Consider the following 18,349-nt stretch of genomic DNA (forward strand, 5'->3'; position numbering starts at 1 on the left):
AGCCAAGAAAAATGGAGGTAGATATCCAGATTGTACACCCAAATAAATGATAGACTCAACCCGAGAAGTGCGTATCTGAAAGAGAGATGGGAGGCAGACCTGGGAACGGAAATCACAGAAAGTGAATGGAGTGAATGGAGTAGGGCCCTGGTGTATCCAAAGGAGGTGTTGCGGAATGCCAGGTTCAGACACTTACGTGACCCCACACAGGGTAGCTACAATCAACAACAAAACCCTGTCAAAATTCCCATGGTGCACTAGCGAACACGCAGATCTTATCCACATGTTCTGGACTTGCCCCAAATCACAAAAGCTCTGGTCCGCTGTCGTGCAAACATGCAGGAGAGCAGGAGTTGAAAGATACGAGTGGACGCCTAAGGAGTGCCTCCTGGACACGCATCCCAGATTAAGCAAAATCAAGCATATAGTAAAACTGATGGACATGGCATCCATACCAACGAAGAGAACAATCAAAATAGATTGGAAATCACCTGGAGGCCCCAGGTACGACCCCTGGATCAGGGAAATGGAGAGATGGACCACTGCTGAAACCATAGCCTGGGAGGATGGGACCAATCGGGGTGGGGGGGAAGCGAGCAGAGCACTCAAATCCTGAAAAGCCCTCATGAGAGACATGATCTTCTCGACAAAATTTAAACCCCCATGAGTCAACCCTCTACCACGAACTGTAAGCACGGAACACTGACACAAGGCATTGTAACCCCTCGTAACAACAAGATATCGACCAACTAAAAATCCAAATAGAAGAGCGAGACAACCACAGTGGCAACGGGAAGGGGGACAGTCAAAGTTGTTATTAATTATATATTGTTAACCACAGTTTACTAGGCAAACACGAGATACACCGGATGTTACGATACATAATCTGTGTTTAAATGCTTTTGTTTATGCATAAATGCCAATAAAAACATTTAAAAATAAAATAAATTAGAACCCGTAGTTTATCCAAGAGAAGATATTTAAACCTTGGGAAATCTAAGAATACTTACCTGTGCCACTGCACTAAAAGTGCTGTGTAACAATGTAAAAAGATGATGCTATGGAGTTTGTCAGACTCCACAACCAAAAGAAACAGTTCAAAAATCACATTAAAATACATGAGCGAGTGGGAAAAAAGGTTCTCGCTCTCTCCAGGCAAAAAAATAAAGTCCTAGAGTCCAGCAAAAGAGCTGGGGGTCTCTCAGGTAGAGAGGAATTAGCACATTTCTGAAAATTCTCCCTAACACACAATGTTTTAGAAGTCTTTGTAGAAAAATTAGAATCAATGTAGGGCCACAAGCTTGGAGACTTGTGACAGGCAAAGCTGCAAGCAACTCTGCAAAAGCAACCAAGACAAGTGTCAACTGAGAACAAGTAAGGCTGCACAAGAAGAGGTAAGTCCCCTTAGTTTTACAGTATCTTTGGTTAGAAGAAATGGTTTCAGCTGGCTTCTGTTCCTGTGTAGCTCTGCAGATCCTGTTCCTGTGCCTCAGTCGTGGGGGCAAGGACGACGACATCTGGGCACTCCTGCACTATAATGGGAAGGTCGGCAGCAGAAAAGGGCAAACTTCAATTCAGCGGCACTTCACGGTTTCAGCTCCTCGCGTCTCAGCAAATAGCACCACCGTGGTTCTCGGCTACCCCAATGAAATTTCCTCGCATCTGGGGTCCAGCACTCTTGAGGTGGCTCTGGCTTTGTTGGTCCTGCTTCCTGGGAGTACAGAGGAACTTCCTGGAGCTCGGGTCCGACTTAAAAGTGATGCACTCAATCTGGTGTTCCTCTCCCTGGCACTTCGGTTCCAGCAGCAGCTGAAGTACAGCCAGCTCCAAGAGGATGGATGTCCAGACGAGTTCACTTTGGGTCAATTGGCCCAACCAACCCAAGGTGAGAAGTAGTCCTTGCAGGGCTTCTCTAGTCGAGGTGAATTCAGAGATTCAACGCAGCAGCAGGGCTTCTCTGGGCAAACCAATGATACAAGAGTTGCAGCAGGCGTCTCTTCCAAGTTCTTCTTCGGATGCTTTCATCCAGTGGTCAACTTTGCCTTCCAAGCCAAAAAGCCTTGCCTTTTATGCAGGTTTCTCCCATTCATTCCAGCCTAGTCGTCAATCACACAGAAGGGCGGCTGTCCGCCAAGGGCAGCCAGCCGGCCAATCACCTTTGGGTGTATTCCTGTAACCAAGGGGAATAAGCACAGGGAGTTTCGGGCACCTCCCTCCCTTCCTGCCCCTGCCAGACACGCTGTAGCCAGAAGCGGACTTCACCAGTGAATCCCGTCAAAGACAAAACAAACAAAGGGACCAAACCTGGTTTGGCGCGCAGAATAAATCTCAAGAAGGACCTTTCCAGCAAGAAATGGCGAAAAAAGAAGACCAGGGACATTTTGACAAAATGGGCACACATGGGTGCTTACTGTAGCTGCGAACGCAGCCCCTGGTAAAAACACACAATGGTAGTAAAAAGTAAACCACTGCCAACAGCCATTAATTGTGGAAAGGCTAACAAAAATGTTACATGAGAAACTAGACAAAATGATACTATGTAACCCCTGAAGAACCCTATTGAAAGATAGTGTGTGCTGGGTCTAGAATGTTACGAATATAAGTAAAGTCAATTTCACTTCACTGCTCTTGGAAACAGTAGTCATCCAATCCAATCTGAAAAGACTTCCCGGTGCCACTGCACTGAAGGTGCTGTGTGTCACACTGTAAAAAGATGATGCCTATGGAGTTCGTCAGACTCCAAAACCAAAAGAAACATAGTTCAAATCACAGAAAAATACATGAGCGAGTGTGAAAAAGGTCTCACCCTCTCCAGGTTAAAAATTAAAAGTCCTAAAGTCCAGGAAAAGTGCTGGGGGTATCTAGGGTAGCAAGGAATTAGCACAATTCTGAAAATTCTCCCTAACAGCATATGTTCCCCAGTGCTGTATTCTGTGTGTTTGGAGGATCTTGGCCTTTCATTATTTACACCAGGCACAAGTTTCCTCTTTGTAGTCCACACTATGGCAAACTCGATGATTATCGGACCAAGGGAAGTGCATGTTGCATTTTGGGCAGAGCATCATGAATGTGGACGAAAACACGGGCTCTAGCTGCAATAATCGTAGGCATAGAGTCCTTTTTATACATCCTGTCTTGACACCTAGGGCACTGCCGTGGATAATGGATGAGTTGTGCTTGACACTGTCACAATTCCTGCAAGCATTGCGTGGGTTTAGATTTCTGATGCAGACTTGCACGCAGCGTTTTTGGCCTCAGGTCGATTTGGTTTCTGCTTCATTCTTGTGACCAGACCAATGGCAGTAAAATCTGAGGGCATTTTAGCTGAGGGCTAGCACAAGTTGAGTTAGGATATTGTGACAGAAACTGCCCTGGCAATGCCTACTTTTAAGTCTAAAGAAAACTATTGCAAAATTCCAGACCCATCGCTACATGGTGGAATATGCATAGAATGTAAATCTGAATAGTTTTGCAAGGACCAGATACAATAATGCACAGCTAACCACTTAAAGCTATAGTTTGACCATCAAGCAGAAAGAAAATCGGTAATAAAATACAGCATCCATAATATTTACCTGTTGATTTTGGTAATGTTGATATTGCCCCAGTTTATAAATGTAACCATCTCTCCTTCAGACAAGGTCTCTGCGTCTGCACCCTCAATCAGAACTCTGGGCCCATACCACACTGGCTTTGTACCAACATCAGAGTTCTGCACAAAAATAACGGAATGAGACACTGAAACATGAGCTTGTAAAATAGATACCAAAAATAGATGGCAACATCCTTAAAACGAATTAATTTGCTAATTGCTTCTCATCGCATGTCCTACATTTACACAAGATGCCAACAGACTGTAAATTCAAGTATTTCAACGAAATGACAAAGGGAATAAGTACTCAACAAAATCGTAAAAAAATAAATAGTTTTCGTTCACGTCTGTACTCATTGCTAGTTTTCTGGGATTCATTGAGGAGCGTATGCAGGACTAAGTCAATGCAGCACATAGACCCAGATGCTCTTTGTTACTACATGCCAGAACTTTACCCAAAATCATTCTCTGAATGTTTTATTCTCCATTTCCTTTAAAACCTCAAATGAACAAGTAGCTACTGTTATGTACGATTTTTCATTCACAACTTTCCTTCCATTGACATCAATAGAACACCCCAGCTATTTTGTCCTACCTTGAACCCTTTTGAAGGTCGATCCATCCCATACCTTGCTCAACTCTTGTTTTGGGAGTAATACTCAACTATTCTGGTTACAAGTTTCATGATTCCTATATTCTTTTTAAGATGACACTTCACATTACAGTGAAGTGCTGCAGTGGAACGTCCTTTTTCTTATCTAGTCACTAGCCCTTTTGATGTGCTAGCGGCAATTGTTCCAGTGCACCATTTCTTTTACGTATGTAAGAACAGATTTTACATTTTGCAACTTTCCTTCCATTGTCCTCGAAAGGAATTGGCTTGAACCCTGTTCCTGACTTTTGGAGGCTAGGACAGTTTTATTTGCTTAATTCCCCTCTTTTTGGGGCACTGATCATCAGTGCAGGGGGACCATGTCTCCTGTGGGATTACCATGTTCTTTTACTGTGGCACACATCTTACAGTTTAATGCCGGAGGAGTACTAGGTATCCACGTTTTCGTTGTAAACTTTTTAGATATGTCCAAGATTGGTTGGTGGCAGCAAATAATATTCTAGTGGGTTTTTGTTTTTTATTTTGCTTGCATGTTTTAACGCATAATACCCAATTTTGAATATCATAATCAAAATGGCTGTGCCAATCTTTTACCTTGGCCTTCTTCCTACCTTCTTGAGCCAGGAAATGCTTTATATAGCATGCACCTTGGCAGGCTCTGGCTTGGGGTTCCTGGGCTGGCTTGGGGTTCCGCTATAACTTTACATTTCGCTATGACTTCTTCAGTAAATTTGGTCTATTTGTCATGATGCTTTTCTTTGGGCTGCTGCATCCCTTTCAACAACTACTCTTCTACTGTTATTACTACAAGAAGTCACCTTTGTCCCAAATCTACTTCAAACCACTTAAATATGACATCTGCTGACAACTTGGTATACCACTACAGTTCAAGTACTACTAGCACTGCTTCGTACTTTTAAGTTATAATGCAGGTATGACAAGACAAGTATAATGGCAAGACAATTCCACTTCCTAAAAAGGGGCAGCCTCTGCCTCTTGCGTCTGACTGCCACAAGAAAAATCTGCTTCTGCCCACAAGGCTCACTTCTTTTCAGCTTCAGCAGTCTTTTGCATCACAGGTTGTAATCTATTTCGAGTGATTACAAGCATTTAGCTCCCATTCCCCAGCTTTACTCACACTTTTTCTGCCCAAGTAATTACCCAGAAGCAGTAGTTACACTCTTTCAGCTTCCCGTAACAATGCCACGCTTGTAGTTTAGGCCACTTGACAGTTAACTTCACAGTGTAGGTGGATAGCTTTTTGACTCTTTACAAGAATGTTTCACTATGGAATTGTTTGTCTCTTCATTAATATATACTATTTACTTGTTGGATTTAGAAAGAATGTCAATTCAGGATACAGTTTAGGATTCAGTCTTTTGAGTCAAAGTACAATTGGGCACACGCAAACACTTTTAGGTGGATTTTTAAATTTAATTATGTGAAGAGAATTATAATCCTGTATAATGTTAAATGATGTAGCTCTGACCATCTTCGGTAAATACAATTGGGCACACGCAACCTTCCTTTGATGTAGATTTCACTCTTAGTTGCTTGTAAAACTTCAATGTTTTTTATTCGGTAATGGTCCGACAAGCGTTCCTCCCTCTTCATTAAGGACACGCAACCACTTCGTTAAACTGCAACACATTTGACAAGGTTCCACAATGGGCTTAAACACTTTAGGTTTCTCACGCGAGTGGTAAAGCTTTCACTACGAACGCAAGTGTTACAACTCCATTGTTAACCGAACTTCAAGTATATCGAACAGCTTTTGCTTGCTTTAAACATTACGCAAGTCAATTAGGAGCTGGCTATATTTTCCGGCAAGGCTCAGGAAGAGTATCTGAACGCTGTGCTTCACTCACCGGCTTCAGGGATACTGAAGCTCCCTGTTCTTAGAGAGGCAGAGCTCCACTTAACTGACAAAGCCCTGCCAGGCCGAATGTTAGGTAAGAATTGGTGTAGTAATGCTGTGTGAGACTATACAACACTTATCTTCTTGGTATTAGGTAACCCACCTTTTGGTATAGGTCTGTACTACACAAGTTGGTAGTATGGCTGAGCAGCCAGGCCTATCTCAAGAGGGGTAAATGTGAGCTGTAGATCTGTAGCAATGAAATGTGTATATACAAGTAACCAAGTAACACTTGTATTTGTATTTATTTATTTGTAATGCGCACCAAACCCAAGGGTAACTGGGCGCAGAGGCAGCAAGAGGGTTGCAAAGCTTCGTTACATACAGTAAGGTGAGGTCCAGCTGGGGTTACATTGCCGGACGTACACTCAAGGTTTCAGTTATACATATCTATTAAACATCAATGTTTAAATAATCATTCTTTAAAGAGGGCATGATATGGAACACTATAAATAAACTTCAAATTACTTTTTCAGAATCAAACAAGTTAGTAGATACTCTTTGGATATGCTTCTTACACAATTCCTACTCCCTGAGGAGACTTCATTCACAAGGACAGTAAGGGCGGTTATATATCGCACTAGATATACTATGCAGATTCTGAGGTTGCAGAAAGGAAAGGTTTAAGGAAGGAGAAGGTTAAACAGGTTCTCAGTATGTGTGAGGACAACTATATCTTCCATTGAAATCTAGACAAGCCTTTCCCAGCAGTAACAGTCTAAAACAAGTTACCACCTATGAGGGACAAACAATATCAAAGTCAATGGGCTAGAGGAGTCTGTGGGGAGCCAGGACAGCCAAAGTCAATTGGAACACAGCCTACGGAGCTGAGGCACTTCTTAGATAAAAAGTCTTGCACAAAGTTAGAGAGTTTGTAGAAAAATCACTTGTAGGGTCACAAGCTTGTAAGCTTGTGAAAAGCAGAGTTGGAATCAACTCTAAATGTAAGCCTCTGCAAGTCTGAACTGAGAAAACCACAGCTCAGAGACATTGAGGCAAGTACCCCAAGTCTAAACAGTAACTCTGGTTTGAAGTAGAATGGTCTAGCTGGATTCTTTCCTGTTGTAGCGATGCAGACCCTCGGTTCCTGAGCCTCAGTCGTGGGGACAAGAGGGAAGACGTCTGGAGGGCTCCAATGGCAGAAATTTGGAGGTCGTCAGCAGTTACAGGCTCTTTTCGGTTCAGCAGCACTTTGCGGTTTTAGCACGCGGTAAACAGCACTGTCGTGGATCTCGGATACCGGTTGGGCTTCCTTCACTCCTTGGGTCCTGCACTCTGGTGCGGGGACTCTAGTTCTGGTAGTCCTACTTCTGGAGGGTCCTCTGGAGACTCCTGGAGCTTCTGGCTGGATTTCAGACATTGCACTAGACTACGGATTTCTCAAACTCTGGAACTCAGTTCCTGCAGCAGCAAAGACGTACAGCCAGTCAGGGAATATGGTCCAGTGGAGTTCATCTCAGGGTTATTTGGTCTCATTAACCCAAGGGAAGAAGTCCCTTAGGGAGCTTCTCTGTCATACTGAAAAAAAAAAAGAGTTTTAGCAAAGCAGCAGGGCTTCACCGGGCAATTCAAAGGTTCAGCAAGCTTTGTTCACGGTTTCTTCATCGGGTGTTCCTCCCAGTGGTTCACTCGGACTCTAGTCCCAAAACCCTCCATTTAAGCAGGTTTCTACCATTCATGCACAGTCTAGGCTGTCAATCACACAGCAGGGTGGCTTGTCCTGACAGGACAGCCAGCCAATCAGGACTGGTTGCATTCAGGCATTGCTAAAGACAAATGACAGGGGAGTTTCGGGAACCTCCCTCACAACCTGCCTTTCCAGGCACACTGTAGCCAGAGGAGGGCCTCAGGGCTGAAGCCTGCCAAAATCAAAATGAACAAAGGGCTCAAACTTGGGTCAACGCACAGAATAAAACCCAAAAAATACCTCATAAACAGAAAATGTCGAAAAAAGAAGACCGGGGCCATTTTGACAAAATGGTCACTCATGGGTGCTATACTGCAGCTGCGGGTTCAAACTGCGGTAGAAAAGCACAATGGTAGGAAAGTTAAACCACAGCCATTTAAAGTAATGAGGGTAACATAAAAATGTTACATGAGAATGTAGGATAAGGGTAGGTAAACACCCCCAGCACTCCATATAAGATTGTGTGTGCTGGACCTACAAAGAGTGTTTCACTTTAGTCAATTTCACTTTACTATTCCTGGGAACAGTAGTTCACACAAGAAAAGGAACAAGTTACTTACCTGTAACTGTTGTTCTCCAGCATGGGTCTGGCATGGATTCACATGCTCATGAATATTCCCCGTCGTCAGGCTGGGAATCCTCGGTAAAGAAAAAACCAGTATCAGTTTCGTTTCTGATCTGTCTTTCGCAGTAACAACCAATCACTGGTCTCTGCGTCATACTGACCACAGCCAATGACTGCCCTCTATCTGAGCACCGCCTCTGGCAGCCATCTTCAGATTTGGAAGCACGTGAAGTGGCAGTATGACGAAGTGGCAGTATGACCAAGTGAAGAGCCGCAGAGGGGTAGGCGGGAGGGTTCGCATGTGAATCCATGCCAGACCCATGCTGGAGAACAACAGTTACGGGTAAGTAACTTGTTCCTTCTCCAGCATGGGGTCTGGCATGGATTCACATGCTCATGAATAAAGAATACATAGCAGTACACACATGCACAACCACGGGAGGTGGCAAAGGCTCAACATTAAGCATTACATCAAACTCAACATTAAGCATCTTACCTCCTCACCAGGCTCACCTCAGGCGAACAGGTTGCACAGCACTGCTTGGCCGACCCTGGACTCCTCCCTGGAATCCCGGTCGACGCAGTAGAATTTCGTGAAGGTGTGCGTCGACCTCCACGTAGCAGCCCTGCATATGTCCAGCAGGGGCACAACAGAAAGGAACGGCCAGGCAGCGGTCGGTTTGCCAACCGATGACAGTACATGATACAGCCGGAGAGCCATCTGGAAATGTAAGCCTTCGAGAGAGCCTTCCCCTGATTGACAGGTCCAAAGTTCACAAATAGTTGTGACGTCTTCCGAAAACACTTCGTGCGGTCCACGTAGAACTTCAGCGCTCTAGCCACATCCAGCGAGTGCAAAGTCCTCTCAGCCGGCGACGAAGGCGACGGGAAGAACACAGGCAACACCAAGGGTTCGTTGAGATGGAAGTCCGACGGTACCTTGGGCATGAAGGAGGGGTGCGTCCTGAGCACTACCCTTGTGTCGTGAAAAGTCAAGTACGGGGCCTTGCAGGAAAGGGCCTGGATCTCTCCCACCCGTCGTGCGGAGGTGATGGCCACAAGAAACGCTGTTTTCCACGACAGAAACTTCAACGGGGCCGAGTGCAGAGGCTCGAACGGAGGTCCCATGAGCTTGGTCAGCACCACGTTGAGCTCCCACGCTTCACCGGCGGGAACGATCTGAACAGTCCCTTCATGAACTCTTTCACCAGACGATGAGACCACAGGGACGACCGGCCCGTGGTTCTGGTGTATCGGGAGATCGGAGCAAGATGAATCTTGATGGCCGCGTGTGCCAGTCCAGCTTTGGCCAGCGTCAGCAGGTACGGCAGTACCTGGGGAGCCGTAATCCGTAGAGGGTTAATCTTCTGTGCGTGGCACCAGACAGAGAACCTCTTCCATTTGTGTCCGTAGCATTTAAGAGTCGAGGACGCCCTGGCCTTTGCAAGAACCTCTCTGCAGTCGGCCGGTATGTCGTATCCTCCAAACTCTAGCGCTGCAGGAGCCAGGCCTGCAAGTTCAGCGATTTCGGGTTGTGGTGGAGGATGGCGCCTCCTTCCCTGGAGAGTAGATCCGCGTCCACCGGCAGCTTGATTGGCGGGGACGCTGACAAGTCCAGAAGGTCCGGGAACCATATCCGGACGAGGATCATCCTGCACCGTGACCTCTTGAGCTGGTTGACGAGCCGGATTAGCAGTGGCAAAGGAGGGAACGCGTAGAGGAACAGGCCCTCCCAGGGGAACGAGAAAGCATCGCCCATGCTCCTCGCCTGGGGAAACCTGCTGGCGAACCTCCGGCACTTGGAGTTCGTCGCCGTCGCGAACAGGTCGATCTGGGGTGAGCCCCGCCGTCGGAAGAGGCGATCCACTAGATCCTGCCGTAGTTCCCACTCGTGGCACGAGCGCAGCTCCCTGCTGAGTGAGTCGGCGATGGTGTTTTTTATCCCTGCCAGATGAAACGGCACCAGAAACATCCTTTGGGCGACTGCCCAATGCCACAGGTCCTGCGCCTCCTTGGACAGTGCTGGGGACCTGGTTCCGCCCTGTTTCCTGATGTAAAACATGGTGGTGGTGTTGTCGGTGAAGATCCTCACCACCTTGCCCTTGAGGGACGGAAGGAAGGACCTGAGGGCCCAGAACACTGCACGGAGCTCCAGGACGTTGATATGGAGGGACTTCTCCGTCGGGAGCCAGAGGCCTCTCGCGTGCAGATTTTCGGTGTGCGCTCCCCACCCTTCCAGGGAGGCATCCGTGGTCACTGTCTCCTGGTGGTCTGGGGTCTGGAAGTCCATGCCCGCCGTCAAATGCGCGCGGGTGCCCCACCACCGGACCGCTCGGCGGAAACTCTCGTCGAGTGTGATCCTCTCCTCGAAGCCGCCCGTCGTTTGGATCCAGCGCGCGTCCAGGAACTCCTGCAACGGGCGCATCCGGAGCCTGCACATGGGAATGAGGTAGATGCAAGAAGACATCATTCCGAGGAGGGACTTGATGGACCTCACCTTGGCCGCGTCGGAAACCAACATCCGCTGTACCTTGCCCAGGATGGACCTGGTCCTTTCCTCCGACGGGGAGGCCAGAAGGGACACTGTGTCGAGCTTTGCTCCCAGAAACAGTGCGTTTTGCGCGGGTACCAGGTGGGACTTGGCGTAGTTCACGGAGAATCCCAGGTCCGTGAGAAGTTGGACGGTCCTTGCCGTGTGAGCCACGGCGAGCTCCCTCGTCTTGGCTCGGATGAGCCAGTCGTCCAGGTAGGGGTAGACGTGGATCCCCTTGCGGCGCAGCTGCGCCGCCCCCGGTGCAAGGCACTTGGTGAATACCCTGGGTGCCGACCGTATTCCGAAGGGGAGGGCTTTGAACTGGTAGTGACGCCCTTGGACCACAAACCTGAGGAATTTTCGGTGCCCCTTTAGGATGGGAATGTGGAAGTAGGCATCCTCCAAATCCAACGACGACAGGAAGTCTCCTTCCTCCAGCTGACCCAGGACGTGCTGGAGGGTGACCATCCGAAACTTCTGCGCCTTGATGAACTTGTTCAGACGTCGCAGGTCTAGGATGGGGCGCCATCCTCCCGTCTTCTTCACGAGGAAGTATCTCGAGTAAACTCCGTAGCCCCGAAGCCTCTTTGGGACGAGCTCGATGACGCCCTTCCTGAGCATCGCCTTTACCTCCAGGAGAAGCTGAGGGACGTGAAGCTCTTTCCTGGCCACGGGGGGGACGCGCGGGCACCTTCTTTGAAACTCGAGCGCGTGGCCCCGGGCTAAGGCGTCCAGCACCCAACGGTCAGTGGAGATGGACTCCCACACGCTGACGAAGCTCGCCAGCCAGCCTCCCACCAGGGTGCTTCGGTGGGGGCCCGACCCCACGGCCGGTTCAATCCTGTTTCGACGAGGCTTTGCCGCCTTGACCTCCTTGGCGACGACGGCGGGGTCCGCCAGACTTGCCTCGTCCTCTGTAGGCCTCCTGAGACGACGAGCGGGCCGCTTGACGGTAGGTGGAGAAACCGCCGCCGGAACCTTTGGAGGCGCCCTTGCCTCCGCTGCTCCGAAAGGGCGTCCGTCGTTGCTGCAGAACCCCAAGGGCCCGGGCCGTCTCAGTGTCCGTTTTAATGGCCTGAAGGGAATCGTCCACTGTTTTCCCAAACAGGTTGTTCCCATCGAACGGCATGTCCAGTACTCTGGTCTGTACGTCTTGACGGAAGTCCGTAGCCTTAAGCCATCCACGCCGCCTAAGGCACACGCCGTTGCCCAACTGGCGAAACCCAGTGTCGACGATGTCCGTCGCAATAGTGATGGCGTGGTCCGACGCCACCTTGCCTTCCTGTAGGATCTCCAGGGCATCCGCCCTGTTGTCGTCCGGTAGGAAGTCCAGCAGGGGAGCCAGTTTGTACCATAGCTCCCTGTCGTAGCGGGCCACGATAGCCAAGGCGTTGGCCGCTTTAATCGTCATTGCTGCAGACGAGATGACCCTGCGTCCCATAGCGTCCAATTTCTTTCCCTCGCCGTCCGGTGGGGAAGTCGATGTGGAGGCCGCACCCCCCCCCCCCCCCCGCTTTCTTCCTGGCTGCCGCGGAGACAACGGAGTCCGGGGTAGGCTGCGCCCGGAGGCACAGGGGGGCCGCGTCCGGGTCCCGGTACTTCTTCTCGTACCGGTCTCTTCTAGCCGCCGTCGTGAAAGGGTTCTTGAGGAGGGCGAGGCCCTCATCCCAAATGTCGTCCAGTAGAGGCACCGCGAGGACCGTCTTCCTCTTGGCCTCGCGCCGTTGATAAAGGAATCCTTCCTTTTTCTTCTCCTCAGAGCAGAGTTGGAAAAGCTCGGATGCCCTGGCGATCATGGAGGGAACGATCCAATCTCGTCGGGCGGAGAAACCCTGGTGGGAAGTGACGACGGTAGATCCTCGTCGTATACCTCGTCGTCCGTACCCGTCGCTGCCGTGTCAGTCCCCGTATCATCCCCTCGGGTGGACGGGGAGGAGGGCTGGACGGGGCGCAACGCCTGAAAAGGAGGTAGAGGGTGAATCCTTCTTTTCTTGGGCGGGGGAGCACCAGAAGGTCCCGGTTCAGGATCCCCCGACGGGAGAGGTTCCTCCGTCGGCAACGGTAGTCTCGTCCTTATCTCTGAACATAAGGACTGTATAGCCAACAAAATGGCCGCCGAGTTGTCTTGCGGCACTGGCAGAGGGGAATCCGACGGGCGATCAGGAGCCCCGTCGGCACCCTCGACGATGTCGTCGTCACCTGCGTCGGGATCCATCCCGACGGGCCGGTCTTCTTCCACGCCAAGGCCGTGGCTTAAGACCTCAATCAGCTCTTCCTCTGAGGTTGAGGCCGAATCTACGACGCCCTGCCCCCCCTTTTTCTTCCCCGCCGGGGGTTTCACGGGGGTCTTATCGATGGGCACAAAAGAGGACTCCCTGCGAGGTGGCAGGGAGACTCTGAGCCCCGAGGTCGCCACCACTGGTGTAGCCTCCACAGGCTGAGCCAGGGCCGCCGCGACAGTATCGATAGAGGGCTTGGCCGGATGGATTAAGGCCTTCACCACCTTAGGTGCGCTCACCGCCTTATCCTTGAGGGGGGGGGACACTGCCTCGCTCCCCCTCCGATGGGGCCTTCGAGCTCGACCGGGGCCTCTCCAGGAGCTTCGCCGGGTGCTCGCCCTTCCTCTTACCCGACCCAGAGCGTTGGCTCGTGGCTGAAGGTGCCGGGGAGGGTGCGCCCTGCCTGGCGCCGTAGAGCCCGACCGTTCGGCGCTCCCGGTGCCAGCGGACTCGCGGTGCTTGGCCTTGTGTTGGACCCCCGTCGCCGGGGCGTCCTCAAAGGTCTTAGAAGACCGCTCGGATTTCTTCCTCTTCTTCTCGCCTGACGGGCTGTTCCCTTCCAGCCAGTTGGCGAGACGTTGATGGCGGTCCTTCATGGTCCGCTCCGACATATTGCCGCAAAACGCACAGTCCTTCTCCGCGTGCGTCTTGTCCTCATGTAAGCAGTAGAGACAAAAGGAGTGTTCGTCCTCCTTAAAGACGTTCTGCAGCTGGCATCCAGGACAGATCCTGAACAGCTTTCCGGGCGTCGAGCTTCCCTTCTCCTGGGCCATGTCCGGGCCTGAGAAACTTCTGGAGTCCTCCAAAAGCGTAGCTCGACGAAATCTTCACCTTTGAGGGGCGCAGACGAATCCGACACGGGTCCCCGTTGATCGGATGGAGAGTCGGTGGAGCTTGAGGCTCTTTTGACCGAAAAAACGACGTTTTTGAGAAAAAATGTGAAAAAAATAGCACTAACGCTCGAGAGCAATAGCACGAGGATCCCAACACATGAACGTGCGGTAAAAATCTGAATATGGCTGCCAGAGGCGGTGCTTAGGTAGAGGGCAGTCATTGGCTGTGGTCAGTATGACGCAGAGACCAGTGATTGGTTGTTACTGCGAAAGACAGATCAGAAACGAAACTGATACTGGTTTTTTCTTTGACGAGGATTCCCAGCCTGACGACGGGGAATATTCATGAGCATGTGAATCCATGCCAGACCCCATGCTGGAGAAGTTATTTAAACTTTGAGAGAAATCTAAAGGGATTTCTCTGACACTGCACTGAAGGTGCTGTTTGTCACCATACAAAAAGTAGATGCCCACTGAGTTTGTCAGACTCCAAAAACAGTGGAAACACAAACCAAATCAGGTCAAAATACATGAGCGAGCGAGACAAAGTTCTCACTCACTCACTCCAGGGTTAAAATTAAAAAGTCCTGAAGTCCAGCAAAAGAGCTGGGGGTCTCTAAGGTTGAAAGGAATTAGCACAGAAATTAGAATTCTCCCTAACACTGAGACACATGTCTACGGTTGCTGTTGGTACTCTTGTTCAGAAGAGAATTGCCTGGCCTTTCGGTGCTGGACTGCCCTTGGGCAGGACAAAGACCGAAATGCTGTGGACATTTATCTTCTGTGAAAGGATGGTGTGCTAAAGGCTCTGGTTGAGACTCTAACCCAGGATATAGGCCGTTAGAGAGACACTCCCAGGACACCCCCTTGTTTGAACCTTAATTGCCTGACTGCTACAATGGCTATTGGGTTCGATAGCCTGACTACTACATCTGCATACCTCTTCAGCCCTCCTCCTCGTCTCAGTAACTCTAGGATTCTGGAACATAGTTTGTTTCAACAAAGTTAGGTTTTTCTACTTCTGAATTACTTGGAACGGAAGATGTTCCCTAAAGGGGTAGTTCACTCACAAATGTTATGCTTTTAAATGATTGGCCATAATAAAAAATATATATTAAAAACTTTTTTTTACAAAAAGGTCCTATGTAAAATATTCGGCAAATGAGATTCAAAGTCTGGATTTTCAAGCACTAGGAGACATCCATTTTGTACAACGAACCAGCCTCCTGTGTTTAACTCTGCTCTTGCGGCAGTAACCAAGCAAAAGCCCCCTACTGAGGGCTTTTGCTACTTGCTGCCGAAAAGCAAAGAAAGCGGTGAAGCTACAGCCTGGAGTTTGTTTTTATTTATTATGCCCGCCAGACACAAAGGTATCAGGGCGCAGGAGAAACGAGAAGACTCAGCTTAGGTTACCCAATCAAATGCAGGGAAATACAGGTACACATATACAGGTGAAAGGAAATACAGATAGGTAGGTATATACAAGAAATAGAGTGCATACAACAAATAATATGCATCATGAACAAAATTTAAGATAACAATTTGAAAGCTATATCCAGTACAGATATAGATACATTAATGGTCATTCTCTTTGAAACAGTTGATGGGGTTATGAATGAAATTCAGGTAGGTTTGGTCGGCTCTCAGGGGAGGGGGAAGAGAGTTCCAAAGCTAATAATAGATTACATATAAACAATCACTCAAGTAGGGCATAACACAAATCAAACCCGTTAAAGTGCAGAATAGGTTATGTAGTACAGGCCCACTTGAAAAGACCTTCCCCAAGTTGTCTGGGGCCTTATGCCCAAAAGTTCAGGAACATGTTGACAGTTTGTGAAGCTCTCTGGAGTCCAATGAACAGTTCCAAGAGATAGACTACATTGTCCTCTAACTAATAGAAGTGTCCCCAACTTTCGGAAAGCTTGCGCCAACAAGCTATGGTAAAACCAAAGTATAGTAAAAGTTTTGTAAAAAACTTAAAGGGAGTTTATGGGCAGGTAAGAACCACTAATACTCCGATTCTTCCTCAGACTTCGCAGGTCAATGGAAGAAGGTCCTAGGTTGCTTTTCCCGCCATCAGCCAAAGTCCTCGATTCGCAGGGGTTGCAGGTTTGAGCTGATCTCTGGTTTGTGTCTTTCGCTGATTGATGCAGGGACTCTCGGATGAAGAATGCAGGAACCCTCAGGACGGAACTCGTTTCAGGTAAGATGTTTCGGACGGTGGTCACCACAGCACGGCAACGCAAACGGCTTGACTTTTCGCGGTCAGACTTTCCCTCCCATCTCGGGTCCCCTTGAAGCTAGGACTCCGAAGTTATACTGAGCTAAGTCTTGTAGGACAAGCTGAGGATCAACCAAGTTTCAGGTCGCAAATCCGAACAGCGACAAAAACGGTAGCCCAAGCTCAGAGCTGGTCAGCAACAGGATGGTCGCGGGACACTTCCCAAGGTTCTTCTTCGCAGGGTAACAGATGCCAGGAAGGTATGTTCCCTCCACTCCAAGGGTCGCAGCTCCCTCGCCGGACTGCTGAAGATCACAAGCAAGACAGGGCTCCAACAGGACAGAAGTCAGTCACCAGGCCTCCTTCAGCCGGGTCTCCGTTCTCTTGACAGGTCCATAGCTGGACAGGAGTCTTGGCTCCTTCAGGTTACTCCAGGATCCCTGATGAATGGGTGCAGGGGTCATCTTATCCTGAAAGTCAGTTAAGAGCCGAAACGCTCACTAGCCAATAGCGGGACTAGCCACACACACACATGCAGAAACACTCATGCATACCACTCAGACACACTGAAACCAGTTTCTGGATTGGGATCACAGTGTCCCAGCCCACATCCTGCCAGCAAACACACATAGCCCTCCAGTAGACAACCAAAAGCTTCTGCTTTCCCAAGCACTGGAAGTCCATAGAAGGATTTTCTTGGCCTTACAGGCCAGGACGAAGGCTAAGGAACAAGATGCCAAAGGACAAGCACAAAAACATGTGTCACGGCCATGTTTGGACATTAGCCACAGTTAGTAGCCAAACGTAGTAAACGCGGTAAGGCTAAAACGAAAAGCACCAAAAAGCTGCTGCCACCAGCTTGTCCATTTAGCACACAAAGTAACCAAAAATCCTTTGAGTGTTAGTCTAGGGAAAAAACAAGTAGTGTACCCCATTGTACTGCATTGGAAGATGCATCGTACAATGATAAAACATTACCACAAGTGATATCAAATTACTAAAAGTAGTATCAAAGTCGCAAGACTAAGGGAAACAATGTTTCTCAGTACTGACAGCTGAAGGACATGTCAGTTGCCCCATAACAGATAAAAAGACAGCTTTAATAATTTAGCATTTTTTTATAATAATAATTTAGCATTTATAGTCCGATAACTAGCAGCAGCTGGTCATATAGCACAGCGAGTACAGTGCTCGCTTTGACATCTGTGCAGAGTCTCCTGATGGAGGTTTGAATCCCAGCAGGGCCAAACTCAGCTTTTCATCCTTACGAGGTCGATAAATGAGCATGGGTAATAATAAAAAGCGCTCAGATGCCTTAGGGTTTGTAGCGCCATATAAATGCTAAATTATTACATATGGCTAGTGACTGTCCAATAGTTTTCACCCCTCTATCTGTCACGCTCACCTGGTCTCTATGGGGGCGTAGCACGTGGCTGCACGAATGATGTCTGCACTGGCGTGGTACTGCACAGTTGATGCTTGCTGCGACTTCCCCCTTGTTATCACCCCCACGAGGCGTTTGTCTGAAGGATCGGAATAAGATATTAGCTACTGAGTGGGGTTGGATTGGACCCACCTCCTCAACCACCTGATGCCCTACTCCTCTTTGATCCCACCTTAGAGTTTTGTAAGGTAGGCTCAACATCCTGCAATCTAGCAGGGGCGTAATTAACAGTCTTTCCCTGGATCGAGTTACTTCACTGATCCGGTGAGCGGATTTTGAATGGAGGAACAACTCTTCCTAAGATGCTGAGCAGATTTCCTTCAGGTCAGTAGAAGCGCAAGAGTGTGGCGTTGAATGTCTGAATAACTGTTTTCCCTTCCGTGCACGACTAACCTGCTGTTTCTTTTCCTTCTTTGCAGAAGCGAAGCGGCTCCGGAATGAAGAATGAACCGCTTCGAAGATGTTCCGGAAGAATACTGATCCCGGGTGAGTATTAGATGCCCGAGTGGATACCTTCCCTTCAGCCGGTGCGGAGGTCCGGGAAACGGCTGAAGGAGCAACCGATGGATGGAATGCTGCAGGTAAGGCCTTTGCTGTTGTACTGACTTTGTTTTCTCTTGTCTTTCTTCTTCCAGGTACCGATGGATGGATTTCAGGACAGGCG

The 18,349-nt window shown here is 49.0% G+C and overlaps 1 protein-coding gene across 2 annotated transcripts in view; it reads right to left on the minus strand.

The window, feature by feature from the left end:
- EPRS1 (glutamyl-prolyl-tRNA synthetase 1) overlaps positions 1-18,349 on the minus strand; it is a 1,308,133-nt gene that overhangs the window by 896,320 nt on the left and 393,464 nt on the right. For both annotated transcript variants that reach the window (XM_069608586.1, XM_069608585.1), the window contains one exon: positions 3,576-3,712. In XM_069608586.1, the coding sequence (XP_069464687.1) occupies positions 3,576-3,712 (137 nt within the window). The remainder of the gene's footprint in view (positions 1-3,575; positions 3,713-18,349) is intronic.

This window comes from Ambystoma mexicanum, chromosome 4q, assembly GCF_040938575.1.
Source record: "Ambystoma mexicanum isolate Mex_15411 chromosome 4q, UKY_AmexF1_1, whole genome shotgun sequence".
Taxonomy (NCBI): domain Eukaryota; kingdom Metazoa; phylum Chordata; class Amphibia; order Caudata; family Ambystomatidae; genus Ambystoma; species Ambystoma mexicanum.